The following is a 15,000-nucleotide window of genomic DNA, read 5'->3' as shown; positions in this document are numbered from 1 at the left end:
ATTTCTACCCTTTCTTTCTTTTCTTTCGATGAATAATTCAGTATTATATTTATACTAGTTGTGCATATATCGTTACCATTTTCTCTAATCCTCCAGACATCGTAGAAGGCAACCTGAAGGCCATCATGCGTCTGATCCTTGCCCTGGCTGCACATTACAAACCCAACAGTGTCAGGCACTCCTCTCAAACTGCTTCTCCATCTTCCTCTACTTCCACCGTCACTGCCAGGCAGAGCAACCTCAACATCACGGGAATAGCTCAGGTGAGACTTTTATTTATTTTTTTAAAATTTAAAAATTGAGTTTTATATAGCGCAATACCCACTAAATGTGCTCAAAGCGCTTTACAAGGGGTCCTCGGTCAACAACAACATTTATTAACATGTAGGATGGGACATGCCGCCTGTTAGACGATATTACAATTTTTAGGACAAAGACACCGCTGTTAACAGCCAGGTACTCATTTTACACCTGAGTACGGTGAGAGAATGTGAGTAAACAGCCGTTTCCAAGGACTGAACTATGCATCGAGCGCAAGGCTCGAACCCAGGACCGTCTGATCCGCCATTACCAAAGGCTGATAGACCTTACTTAAAGTATCACCTGCCTACTCAATATTTCAAAATTCCACATTTTGAAGGATTGGGGAGAAAATTCACCATTATTAACTTGATGAGTAATTGAAATAAGTAAAAAATTTAGTCCTTCAGAGACTTAAAGCCCAGGGCGCCAGATTCTATCCTCGTTTCTATCGTATGATAATTACTATTATTATTATTATTATTATTATTATTATTATTATTATTATTATTATTATTATTATTATTATTATTATTATTATTATTATTATTATTATTATTATTATTTTATTATTATTATTATTATTATTATTATTATTATTATTATTATTATTATTATTATTATTATTATTATTATTATTATTATTATTATTATTATTAATTTTATTATTATTATTATTATTATTATTATTATTATCATCATCATCATCATCATCATCATCATCATCATCATCATCATCATCATCATCATCATCATCATCATCATCATCATCATCATCATCATCATTATTATTATTATTATTATTATTATTATTATTATTATTATTATTATTATTATTATTATTATTATTATTATTATTATTATTAGTATTATTATTATTAGTATTATTATTATTATTATTAGTATTATTATTATTAGTATTATTTGTAGATGTTGTTGTTATTTTTTAATTGTTATTATTTTTGTCAACCCATTAAATTTTCCCTCAGGGAGCTGCGGCTGCACTGACAGAGGCAAGGAGATCGGCCAATAAGGCTGGATATAGGCACCGGAGACGGCGGTGAGTTGAGACAACAATTTAGGAATGAATAAAAAGAAATGAAAAAAAAAATTTAAAAAAAAACTCACAATGAAGTCACATGATGGCTGGCCGATTGGCAAGGCTAGACTAATCAAGGGGTCTGTTTTCAAAATGAATCGCATCGCATCAGTTCTAATTTTTGTTAAGCGATCATTTTTAGAAAGATAATTTTGAATATTATAATATAAATAAATATATAAAATTTCTTTAATTCATCCCAAAGGGGAAATTTGTCATTAGGGTCATTTCCAAGGAACGACTAGAATAAAACCAGGTGTTGCAGTGCATTGCTGCAAAGTGAGCTAGGGCTACGATTCAAAGACCAAGAAATGGATTGAGTAGGAAAGTGCCAGATGCCAACAGAGAATGAAAACTTTGCGGCGGCGAAGGGGGCTCGAACCCGCGACCTTACTGGTACGACAACTCTGCCTGGCTGTGGAGATCGTGATTCTATCTTATGAGCTATCCATGACCCCGAAAATAGTTGCTTCAAACCTTAGTCTAACTAGAGCCTTCTCTCACAGACTTCTTGAGGTCGCAGGTTCAACAGACACAAACGCCGCGAAGTAAGTTGCTCAGCAACTAAGCTTAATAGCCAATGTTCTCAACACAAACATGTAACATAGAAACAATTGGGACATTGAGTATGCTCTGGTATTTGGAGCGAATTTTTAATTCAGAAAAGTGAGTGGAGCAGGCACTTATGTGTTGATAATAACAAGAAAGACCATACTGTTGAGCCTTGCTGCCCTTGGGAATATAGGGCATTTTTAAAAAACTTACGCACAGGGGTTTTTCCCTTAATATTTTGATATTTATACTAAAAAGAACATACTAATTTTTTGGCAAGTTGCCTATGATGAATCATCTTTTTGATACCTTATCTTATCAGGAGTTTTATTGTATAAGGCTGAATATGAGACTGTGAGAAATGTCGTTTTTGTCTCATTCAATACAAAACAATATCGATATTAATTTATAATGAAATATTGTAATTTTATTTGTAGTTCCTTTAGGATGAAAAATGAAAAAAATATCATCCAAAATAAATAATAAAAGTAACAGAATTTTTAAGTGTTGGAAAAAGTATTGACAAAGTATAAACACTTTCAACATTTTTTTTTTTGTGTGACATTTTGAGAAGCTATTTCTGCTAATGTCTCAGTGCTAGACTTTCAGTTTGATGGATTTTATTTCACTATTCATTTCAGAAAAAATGGATGAAAACTAATTTTTTTGGGCCTTAAATAAGAACAATATTTTTGGCACCACCCTGTATACAAATTTTGATAATGAGTTACAGATAAATCTGTCGTGCATAACACAAAAGGCATCTAATTATCTTGGTCAGGTATCGAAATTGCAATGTACTGCATTGTGAAATTTCATTTAGAGACTGTCTGTCACTGTTAAGTTGGAAATAAAAAGCAATTTTTTTTTTCAGCTCCCCTGCACATTTAGCAAAAAGATAGTGAGTCTTAAAAAAAAGTAAACTCATCCTTAGAAATTGAACGCCTTCATACACATCCAATAAAAACAAAGTAAATACGAAACTGCCTGGTTTTGGAATGAATTCTTATCCCACAACAAGAACAGTGAAACTTGATTTATTCATACCTTTTTTTTTTTATTATTAGATTTTGATGGGGTCATTTTCTTTTTTGATTAAAAATTTTTTTTCTCCATTATATTTTTATCTGACCACTTGATGGACGTACAATCTATCGAAAATTGATAATTTACAGACCTGATGCTTTTACCAATAAATTTTTGACCCGTTTCCAAAATGCACTACATACACTCTGGTGCAGTCTGACAAAACGCATTTCATTTTGATAAATAACAATGTGAAATTGAATGTAAGCTTCAATTTCATATACGATAACAGATCAAATGGATGTTTTGGGTTTCCCCTTTATCAACAAAACAGGATGAATGAAATACTACAGACGAATGAGTAATGTTTCATTCATCCTGTTTTGTTGATAAAGTGGAAATCTGAAACGTCCATTTTATCTGTTTTCATATATTAAATTGAAGCTTACATTCAATTTCACATTGTTATTTATTTCTTCTAGCTTCCAACAGCAACATTTACATTTTTTCATTTTGGTCATAAAACTTGTTCATCAAATATTGACTGGTCAAAGATTGAAGTCAATGTTTTCACGCCAAAATGAAGCCAAACACCAGATTGCCAATATTATGGAATTTGGTATATTATAAACACCTCAGTATATTTTCCAATCACTGCTAAACGGGGGGGGGGGGGGGGGGGTGTGCATAATAAAATATCTTTTTACCGGAGTTCAGTGCTCAGAAAGGGGTCTGTCATTGTGTTTTGGTAAAAAATCTCAGTATATTTTTGCATCTTGAATTGGCAACCCTGCAAACAAACTGTGTTCAGTTAGATAGTCGTAGGTTGACAACAATGGTCAGGGCTAATGTCTTTTCTTAAGGTGAACAGATTTCATTTATACTAAGCGTTTCTTTCTTTAAATCAATTCAGTTGTGGATCAGAATTCATTCCATACTAAATCTCTCCTTTGCGTTAAAAAATGCAAAGAACATATTTTCTATTCCAATTTTCCTCTGTAAATCGATAGTTGTTCTGTTTTCAGACAAAAGGAAGAACAACAGTTGCAGCAGCAACAATACGAGAATCAAAGCTGTAGCGATTCCGACTATGCCTATGGGTCGTCAACTCCACAGCATCATCAACATCACCATCGTCAGCATGAGCACCCAAACCATCATCATCATCATCATTCCCATCATCACAACCATCACCGCAATAGCTATCCATCGTCAACGTCTTACTCAAAAACAGTACGCAATGAGCACGGATTCACAAGGTATAATGACATGAATTTTGACTGGGGTTTCATGTTGGGCTGGTAGAGCTTTTGACTTACCATGACTAGGGTTCCAAATTGGGCTGGTAGATCTTTTGATTTACCATACTAGGGTTCCATATTGGGTTCATAGAGCTTTTGACTTACCATGACTAGGGTTCCATATTGGGCTGGTAGATCTTTTGATTTACCATGACTAGGGTTCCATATTGGGCTGGTAGAGCTTTTGACTTACCATGACTAGGGTTCCATATTGGGCTGGTAGAGCTTTTGACTTACCATGACTAGGGTTCCATATTGGGCTGGTAGAGCTTTTGACTTACCGTGACTAATGTTCCATATGGGGTTCGTAGAGGTTTAGACTTACCATGACTAGGGTTCCATCTTGGGCTGGTAGAGATTTTGACTTACCATGACTAGGGTTCCATCTTGTGCTGGTAGAGATTTTGACTTACCATGACTTTTTCTTGATAGTCATGAACAACTGACATATAATGTCTATTATCAATAATTATTATTATCATCATCATCATAATATAATAATAATAATAATAATAATATATAATATAATAATAATAATTATATATTATATTATTATATATTATTATTATTATTATTATTATTATTATTATTATTATTATTATTATATTATTATTATTTATTATTATTTTATTATTATTATTATTTATTATTATTATTATTATTATTATTATTATTATTTATTATTATTATTATTATTATTATTATTATTATTATTATTTATTAATATTATATATTATTATTATTATTATTATTATTATTATTATTATTATTATTATATTATTATTATTATTTATTATTATTATTATTATTATTATTATTATTATTATATTATTATATTATTATTATTATTATTATTTTATTATATTATTATTATTATTTTTTATATTATTATTTATTACTATTATTATCATCATTTCACTATTATCCCCAGATCTACCTCTTTGATGTCGTCCTCCGTGCCGACACCCCGCCATCACAGCGCACACACAGTTGGGCTGACATCCTCTCACAGCTACCAGCGAGCGTTGGGGGAAGGCGAGGAAGGGAGTGGGGGAATCTACAGTGGTGGGGGTACCCGGGGTGACCTGGAGGGGGCCAGTGGTAGCAGTAGTCCCGTCAACAGTATGGCTAGTCCCAGTGTCAGTTTGTACATGAGTGACCCTCCGTCGTCCATGGAACCCATTATCGATAGCTCTGGTAATTCAAATATATTATATGTCCAGTGGTAATGATAATTTAATGATATTGATGATAATAGTAATAATAATAATAATAATAATAATAATAGTTATTATTTTTATTATCATTATTATTATTATTATTATTATTATTATTATTATTATTATTATTATTATTATTATTATTATTATTATTATTATTATTATTAATATTATTATTATTTTGATAGTGATGATGATCATGATGATTATGATGATGACGTTAATAAATGTTACTTCTATATTGCACTCAACTCTGACCTAACAGGCTTTTAGCACCTTATACATAGGAATTAGAAAAGACAATATGACAAACAATATTTCAAAAATGGAGTAACGAATCAAACTTGTGTTGCTTGGTTGCCTAGTACTATGACTCGTGGCTTGTGACCATGGTTGGCCATAGGTTCTAGTCCCACAGTTTGCAATGTAATAATGAGTAATGGAAAAAAAAGCTGTTTACTCTCATTTCCTAACTATAAGTGTCAAATGATTGCCTGATCATTAACAGCATAGTCTTTGTTGAAAAAAAAATCCCCAAAAAACTATTATAGCGCCGAACATATTCAGTTGTATTGCTGTTGGCTTGTAACATTATTTTAGACCATTTAGTAGAATTTGTAAAAGCTCACTTACTTCTTTCTTACTTTCTTTTTCTGCATCCAGGTGCCTTGATGTCAGCATCGTGTGAAAGTGACTCCTTGACAGATTCCGGCTTTAATGAGTTCGTACACTCTGTCAAAGAAACCAAAGAGATGCTCTTTGGTCTTCATTCATTAGTGAGTTGTTAAAGTTATTCACAAAGGGTCAAAAAAAGGTGATACCAAAATCCAAATGGATAATCTGGAGAAAAAATACAACAAATATTGCCTCACTTGACTCAGGTGTGAATGAGTATGAGGCTACAGGCAGTGACAGATATTGTAAGAGTGTTAGTACAAAAAGAATGCCTGCCAGGCGACTGGTACTGTATAAAATGGAAATATGGTTCCATATGACCTGCTTGGGGATTAAATGAAACATTGTGAAGTGCATTAACCATCTCCTTACCAACTATAGGAAAATTGTCACATTCGTTACGATACAACCAACATTTTTCTCATTCAAATTTCTCTTGTACTTCATAAGATTTAAAGAAAATGAACAGTGTGATGTAGAGCATTTTTGCTAAAGAAATTATTTATCGCAAGAACTTACTGCTATTGTTTTTGAGTGATAAAAAATATTTTTTTATGTTATTTGGGTGTGAAGTTTTGGGGAAAATCCTGAAAATGGCTGGTAAGGAGACAATTAAACATGGTAAATCATTGGAAATGGCCAATGTAAATGTTCATAATGTATTTTTATGACTGGTTTGCTATATGTTGTCTGTGGCTGATATGGGTTCAGCCGACGTGCACTTATTTGCAAGTCTGATAACCCAATTCCTTATGGGCTCATTGTTGTAAATGGAAATCTCAAAAAATGATGCAAAATATTGTCCATTACAACAATGTTAAACTAGGCCCGCAAGTAGGTTTGGATGTCAGACCTGCTTATATGTGTATGTTGTTTTCAGTCCATAAATTCCAAAGTAGTCCTTCAGATCTATAGGGCCCATGGAGCCAGGGTTTATCCCAGGTTCTATAGTGTTAAACAAAATAGCAATTGCTTGCTACCATTGAATAGGACAGTAATCAATTGTAAAGTACTTTCCACTAGATCTGACAGACACAGCTACCTAATCACTGCTTGGTAGACAGGGGGGTCAGACAAAAACAAAATAATCAAGACTTCATCCGGGATCAACCCAGTCCCTTTGTGTGTAAAGCGTGTGCTGTACCAAATGAACTCTCTGGGACTCGCCATATATTCCAAAAAAACATTTTTATTAATATCTTAATTTTTATCCAAACAGTTATTACATGGGGAGAAGGAAAATGAAAACGGAGCAGCGTCCATACCATCCTTGGAAGGGACAAATCCTCAAGAAAAAATGGTAAAGAAAATAATGGTACCAGTAACAAATCTTCTTCTTCTTCTTCTTCTTCTTCTTCTTCTTCTTCTTCTTCTTCTTCTTCTTCTTCTTCTTCTTCTTCTTCTTCTTCTTCTTCTTCTTCTTCTTCTTTCAGCTTATCCTGCATTTTGCAGGGTTGCCATAAATGAATGCCCCATCTCCACGCATCTCGGTTCAGCACATCATCTTCCTCCAGGCCCAGTTCTTTCATACTATCATCCTTTACCTTATCCCACCATCTAGTCTTTGTGCATCCCTTTTTCCTCTTTCCCGCTATTTGTAAGTCCAATACTTTCCTTCCCATGTACTCCCGCTCGCTCGTCTCTTTACATGTCCGAACCATTTCAATCTATCTTCTCTCATCTTTATTGGTACCAGTAACAAATAAATAATCTAAAAGGGCAAGTTATGATTTAGAAAATAAAATAAAGATGATGTAAAGAATAGAACTGGTTCGTATCCAGAGAAATAATACATGAAACTAATCACATTTTGGTCTTGGACTTTTGTCAGGCTACAATAGAGAGAGAAATACTCTGAAAATCTTATGAATAGATCATCATACCTGCCGAATCTTACGAATTTTTCGTAATTTTACAAATTTTAGACAAATTTCATGGCCAAATACGAAATTTTATAGAAAATTACTAATGTTTAATTCTTAGTAATAATAATAATAATAATAATAATAATAATAATAATAATGATAATAATAATAATAATAATAGTAATAATGATGATAAGAATAAGAATAATAGTAATATTGTGGTTGTTCGTATATGATTTCAGAACTTAAGAATTTTCTTGTCAAATTACTAAAAATTGACATAAAAATTACTAAATTTGAAGTTTTCAATTGGCAGGTCTGGATCATGTTAATTTTTGTCATTGAGAAGGAAAAATATGAAGGGGAAAAATTTATTTTTAAATGTAAGATGTGTAAAAGAATATTTGAGTTAATTACAATTAAACAAATAGGGATACTTTTGGCCAGCTTTGTTGACTTTTACAATTTTTCAAATCCCTACCAGTGTGTTCTAAAGGAAAGACTATTGAATGCTGAAGAGACATCGGAATTGTTAAGGACAGAGCTCAGTAAGTCCAAGAAAGACACCATGGAACTACAAGCTACCAAGGTAAATTTGGAAAGATATTTAATATTCATGTCTCCATAAGTAATATTCATGCCCCCATAAGTAATATTCATGTCTCCATAAGTAATATTCATGTCTCCATAAGTAATATTCATGTCTCCATAAGTAATATTCATGCCTCCATAAGTAATATTCATGTCTCCATAAGTAATATTCATGTCTCCATAAGTAATATTCATGCCTCCATAAGTAATATTCATGCCTCCATAAGTAATATTCATGTCTCCATAAGTAATATTCATGTCTCCATAAGTAATATTCATGCCTCCATAAGGTATTTATATTAGATACAATTAGAAAGAGGCAGAAGATATGGATAGCTCAGTGGATAGAGAATTGGCCGCACAAGCAAAGTGATATAAATGAGGTCAAGGCTTTATCTGTCTCCTCTGTCCACCCACTTGTAATTGGGTATCTGTGTCAGCTGCAGGTCGAAAGCTTTGCTGTAGACTAGCATCCTGTCGAAATGGTAGCAACTGTTATCACTGTCTTTTTATTACTACAGAAATTGGGATAAACTCTTGTCCTTGTGGATGCAATTGAGTATTTTCACTTTAAAAAAATATTTAAAAAAAATTTTTTTGGGATGACATCTTGAGTTTTTAGAGAACTACGGCCATTTGAAGATATGCAGAACCGCCCCCCCCCCCCACCCCCTCCCCCCAAAAAAAATCACAGTATATATTATGGCATGGGCAAAATGATTTACATTTTGCTGGGATTTATTAGCTGTATCATTTCAAAAATGAATTATGGTCATTCATGAAAATTGATAATTTTTTGACATCAATGAACACTTTTATCTCTTAGCTTTGAGTTTGTTTGATATTTAAGTAGTTACAACTAATTATTGTTTTAAAAAAAAATTATTTTCAACACCACGGGTGTTGATGATTGGGAAACAAAAGCACAAAAAGTGACAACTCAGATACCTAATGAGATAAATACACCTTATTCTTGAAAGTAATCTAAAGAAAGGGAAAAAGTTATCATTTAGTATAAATTCCATTTAATAAACATTTTGAATCATATGCCTGAGTTTATCTTGGTTTCTGTAAACAAACAGTTATTAATTCTACTCAGTCACTGCAGACAGAGAAAACTGCTAGCAAAATGCCTGTCTAAGGGCTTGTCATCGAGATGTCTAACCATTGAGTTTGAAGTCTCCAGATTTAATTTAGGATATGTCGTGAGCCTAAGACTTAGCAGCTAAAAACCGCAGCTACTCACAATAACTATTACCCATAGAGAGTTGAAAGTGTGGAAATATATACGTCTGTTGAATTTTCTATATTCTCCCTAGGGTATTTGCCTACAAATTCCCCCTGTAAGTACCTATTTTAAGCTATTATTTTTCTTCTTTGGCATTGACTTTGAGATCAAACTATTGATTTGTACTTTTTTTATGATGTATTTGTAATCAAAGAATCCCTATGTATATTTTTTTAATTGTCTTTTGTTTGTTTGTTTGTTTATATCTCAGCTGGGTCTAGAGCAAAGACTGGCAGAGCAAGAAAACCAGCTGTCAACGGCTAAAGCTGAGTTGCTGAAGAGAGAGCTGGATATGCAACATTTAAATGTAGAAATGGTGAGTACCAAAATTGCATTCAGGAGAATAAGGGGAGTGGGGAGGGGGGCATAGTTGGTGGTGGGTGCTTCCGATAGTGTTTGTAGATTTGTTGTGTCATTGTCGTGAATAAATGAGAACACTTGATGTCTTGGATGTTTTCGCTTTGAGGTTTTGACAAAAGGCGCTATAGAAATATGATGATGATGATGATTGTAGTGTATTGTAGATTGCTAATGATAATTTGTTAAGTAGAAAACGTCAACAATAGTCAGCCATTTTGGAATCGAAGTGATTCTTTTTATTCTTGAAATAACGTAATCGAATACTGCTATTTGGGTACTCAGGTATCCCACAATCTCCCCCTTTAAAAAAATTAGATGATTAAAAAAAAAATGAGCTATTATACTTTCGCTCGTTTTTGTTTACATAATGGTTCATTCATTCTTACATTTGTTTTATACAGCTTAAATGATTAATTAAGAGTTAATGAGAAAGAAAAAAAAAAAGAAAAATTATCTCATATGATGAGTAAGAAAAAGTGTTTCTTCTGTGTAGAACTAAACTAGTTGAAGTGGTCAACAGTTCATAATGATAAAAGAAAACACAGTAATGGACTCTAATAGTCTTAACTAGTGTCAACTTCATGCGGCTGTGTAGATGCAAAGTGTTTTTGTGTTTGTGGTCGTAACGTCACGAATATTTCTTCCAATATTATAGTCAAGCTTAAGGCTTATAAATGGCCATGCCTACAGTGTGAATTTGTTAGGTTTTCTCACGTTGCGACCACTTCTCGTAGTGTAAGGTGCACTTGTAGTGTTGTGATTGTTTTGAGATTGCGTTCTCTGTGACATGTTGTCAGAGAGAGTTAGAGAATTTGGGAATTCTCTATGTGGTGAGGGCGGGACCTCGACCTGTGACCGCGTAGAATTTGGATCTCGGTCATTCGCTGGGGTTGTTTGAACCATGGTTGGTATCTCTGTCGTTCTGAAGTTTGGGACTATGTCCAATAGTGGTGCTGGTGCTGGTTTGCTTGTGATTGCAGGGGTGTTTGTGTGAACAATTTGGTCGGAGTGTCGTCTCCATATGGCTCCGGGAGCTGTTTTGACTTCAAAGGTGCGTGTTCCCGTTTGGGCATGTATTACGCCGTGTTGCCATTGTTGGTGTCCGCGGTAGTCTCGGACCAGGACGTTGTCTCCGTTGTCGAAGTTCCTGGTGTTGGCAGAAGAGTGAGTACGAAGCTGACGGTCTTGACATGAAGATACTCTTGTATGAATGCTTGGTCGAATGATGTCTAGGTGAGTTCGCAGATGTCTGCCAAACATAAGTGATGCTGGGCTCTCGTTTGTTGTGGTGTGCGGTGCATTCCTATAAGCAAACAGGAATCTTGCCAGTTTTGTATGGATGGTACCCTTCTCGTCTTTTGAAGCTTTCATTGCTTGTTTGAAAGTTTGGACCATTCGCTCAGCCAGCCCGTTGGTTGCTGGGTGGTAGGGTGTGCTAAGGGTGTGCTTGATTCCATTGACCTTTGTGAAGGATTTGAATTCATGGGATGTGAACTGCACACCGTTGTCAGATACGAGCTGTTCAGGTAAACCAAATCTTGCAAAAAGATTGCTCAATATATTGATTGTTGAAATGGATGTGGCATTGGATGTCGGTATTATTTCGGCCCATTTGGAATGGGCGTCGACGACCACTAGAAACATTAATCCCATGAATGGTCCCGCGAAGTCTATTTGGATTCTTTGCCATGGCTTGTCGGGCCAGTGCCATGGGTGAAGAGGAGCTTTCGGTGGATCAGGTTGAACTGAAGCACAACCAGGGCACCCTTTTGTAGTTGCCTCGATTTGTTTGTCAATAGCAGGCCACCAGAAGTATCCCCTAGCCAAGTTTTTCATTTTGACTATACCAATGTGTCCTTCATGAAGAACACTTAAGATTTTTGCATGCAGTTTTTGTGGAGGGATGAGTCTATATCCCCAAAAGAGACAGTTTTGTTGCACTGACAGTTCGTTTTGTTTGTTGAAGTAAGGTTTCAGTTCTTCGTTGACTGTGTTTGGCCATCTGTCAGTTTGGACGTAATGTATGACTTGTGACAGTGTTTTGTCGTGGCGTGATTCTTTGGCAACGTTTGCTGCGTTGACTGGTAAGGACTCTATTACTTCTGTATAGAATAGTTCATCTGCTGAATCGGCCTCTTGACTTGAGTTTGTGGTGGGTAAAGGCAATCGTGAAAATCCGTCTGCATTAGCGTTTGACTTGGAGTTCCTGTATTCGATTGAGTAGTCAAAGGCTGAAAGGAAAATTGCATATCTCTGTTGTCTGGCTGCAGACATTGCAGGGACTGGTTTTGTGGGCGAGAAGATGTATTTGAGTGGCTGATGGTCTGTGATTAGTGTAAAGTGCCTGCCTCATACATAATTGAAGAACTTTTTAACACCCCATGTGATAGCTAGAGCTTCTCTGTCTAGTTGGGAGTAATTCTGTTCTGCCTTATTGAGGGTTCTTGAGGCGTATGCAATAGGTCTTTCGTCGCCTTCTGGTGTGATGTGCGAGAGAACGCAGCCGATGCCGTATGGTGAAGCGTCACAGGCGAGTCGCAATGGTCGATCGGGGTCGTAGCGCATGAGGACTTTGTCCGAAGCGATCATTGTTTTTATTTGAATGAAAGCATGATCAGCTTCAGTTGACCATTCAAATTTTGTGTTATCCTGTAGAAGATTGTACAGTGGCTTCGCAATTTGAGCTACATTTTCCAGCCACTTGTGGTAATAATTTACAAGCCCGAGGAATGATCTGAGTTGTGTTTTGTTTGTTGGCTGTGGTGCGTCGATGATGGCCTTGACCTTGTTTTCGGTTTTGTGCAAGCCATTTTTGGTTATTTTGATACCGCAAAAGATAACTTCGTCTTGGAAGAATTGACATTTTTCGAGATTGACCTTCAGTCCATACTCTTGAAGTCTAGCTAGGACTAGTAGCAGATTTTGCCACTGTTCATCGTTTGTTTTCCCTGTGACTATCATGTCATCTTGGTTGCATTGAACTCCGGGTGTTCCTTGGAGGATTGTGTCTATTGTCTTTTGCCAAATTGCTGGTGACGAAGAAATACCAAACGCTAAACGGTTGAAGGAATACAGTCCTTTTGACGTGTTGATTGTTGTTACTTTTTGTGATGCACTGTCTAAAGGGAGCTGAAGGTATGCTTGTCTCAGATCAATTTTAGAGAATGTTTGACCTTGTTCCAAAGTAGCTAACATGTCTTCCATTTTTGGCATTGTGTATTGCTCTGTGTTAAGTGCTGGGTTGACTGTTACCTTGAAGTCACCACATATTCTCACTGTTCCATTGCTTTTCAATACGGGTACGATGGGTGTGGCCCAATCCGAGGTTGCAATTTTTGTGATTATCCCTTGTTCTTCTAAGTTGTCTAGTTCTTTCTCAACTTTTTGTTTTAAGGCATACGGCACTGGTCTGGCTTTGTGGAATTTGGGAACGGCTCCCTCTTTTAGATGAAGTGTTGCCTCTATTCCTTTTATTTTTCCAATTCCATCTGAAAATATATCTTGAAACTGAGCTTTCAATTTTTCTGTATTGAATCTATCTTTAGGTGTCGTCATCTGATGTATGCTCTGCCAGTTTAGTTTTATAGCGGCCAACCAGTTTCTTCCCAAAATAGGATTGCTGCCTTTGTCAAGTATAAGGAGTGGAAGTATTTTCTTCTGATTGTTGAGTTCTACATGAACTGAAATTTTTCCCAGTGGAATAATGGTTTCACCTGTGTATGTTTTCAGACGAACAGCTGTCTTTTCCAAATTTGGGAAGGTTTTGAATGTTTTTGTGAAGTCCCTCTTCGTCATCACTGAAACAGCAGATCCTGTGTCAACTTCCATTTTTGTAGGAATATTATTGATTTGCAAGTCTACCTTTATTTTTGGTGTGTTTCCTTCCATGTGAAACATTTCCAGTGTAAAATTATCTTCGGAAACATTGTCTTCATCTAGCTCGTGAACTTGTCGGGATTGTGGGGTTCGGTCTCCTCCTCTCCTCTGTTGTTGGCTGCCCTTCCTGGCCTGACACACTCTCTGAATGTGTCCTTGTTTGTTGCATGACTTACACACTGCATCACGGAGGTAGCAGTCGGCTCTCCTGTGGTTATTTTTCCCACATGATTGGCACGGTGGGTATGTTTGTGAGTTATGTCTTCTGTTAGTAGGTAAAGGTTGGTTTGTTTTTATAATGTTGAGATCAGCTGTTGATTTGCCGGATGTTGTTGTGTGGATTTCCGCTGCATCTCGCTGGGCAGTTTCCATTGCAAGTGCCAAAGCTGTTGCAGATTCTAAAGTGAGATTTGGCTCTTGCAAGAGTCTCTTTTGTATGGTTTCATCGCGTATTCCGCAAACAAATCTGTCACGCAGAGACATTTTTAAATTGTCTCCGAATTTGCAGTGTTCAGCCAACCGTTTTATGGATGCTAAAAAATCAGGAAGCGATTCGTCCATCGCTTGACTGCGTTTATGAAACTTGAATCTTTCAACTATCTCAAGTGGAGGGGGGCAGTAATGGTTGGACAGCAGTTTGCAAAGTTCTTCATAACTTTTACTAAAGGGAAGGTCGGGTGACGTCAAACATCGTAGTGTGTTGTACGTTTTAGCCCCGATGGATGATAGCAGAGTTGCTGTTTGTTTCTGTTCAGCAATGTCGTTTGCAACAAAAAACGCATCCAGTCTTTCTTTATAGTTTGTGAAGGACTCTAGTCCTTCGTTGAAGGTGTCGGGTCTTGGCATG

General features: G+C 35.6%; 1 protein-coding gene across 7 annotated transcripts in view; it reads left to right on the top strand.

The window, feature by feature from the left end:
* The window catches only part of LOC144960182 (dixin-like), a 75,525-nt gene that overhangs the window by 36,597 nt on the left and 23,928 nt on the right, over window positions 1-15,000 (top strand). For all 7 annotated transcript variants that reach the window (XM_078893208.1, XM_078893206.1, XM_078893207.1 and 4 more), the window contains 8 exons: window positions 97-263; window positions 1,290-1,360; window positions 4,003-4,236; window positions 5,210-5,475; window positions 6,162-6,274; window positions 7,393-7,473; window positions 8,523-8,627; window positions 10,129-10,233. In XM_078893208.1, coding sequence (XP_078749334.1) covers window positions 97-263; window positions 1,290-1,360; window positions 4,003-4,236; window positions 5,210-5,475; window positions 6,162-6,274; window positions 7,393-7,473; window positions 8,523-8,627; window positions 10,129-10,233 — 1,142 coding nt within the window. The remainder of the gene's footprint in view (window positions 1-96; window positions 264-1,289; window positions 1,361-4,002; window positions 4,237-5,209; window positions 5,476-6,161; window positions 6,275-7,392; window positions 7,474-8,522; window positions 8,628-10,128; window positions 10,234-15,000) is intronic.

The sequence above is a fragment of the Berghia stephanieae genome, chromosome 14 (assembly GCF_034508935.2).
Source record: "Berghia stephanieae isolate SIO BIC M18660-M18661 chromosome 14, UCSD_Bste_1.3, whole genome shotgun sequence".
NCBI lineage: Eukaryota > Metazoa > Mollusca > Gastropoda > Nudibranchia > Aeolidiidae > Berghia > Berghia stephanieae.
Note: the sequence above shows the minus strand (reverse complement) of the source record. Positions and strands in the feature narration are given on the sequence as shown.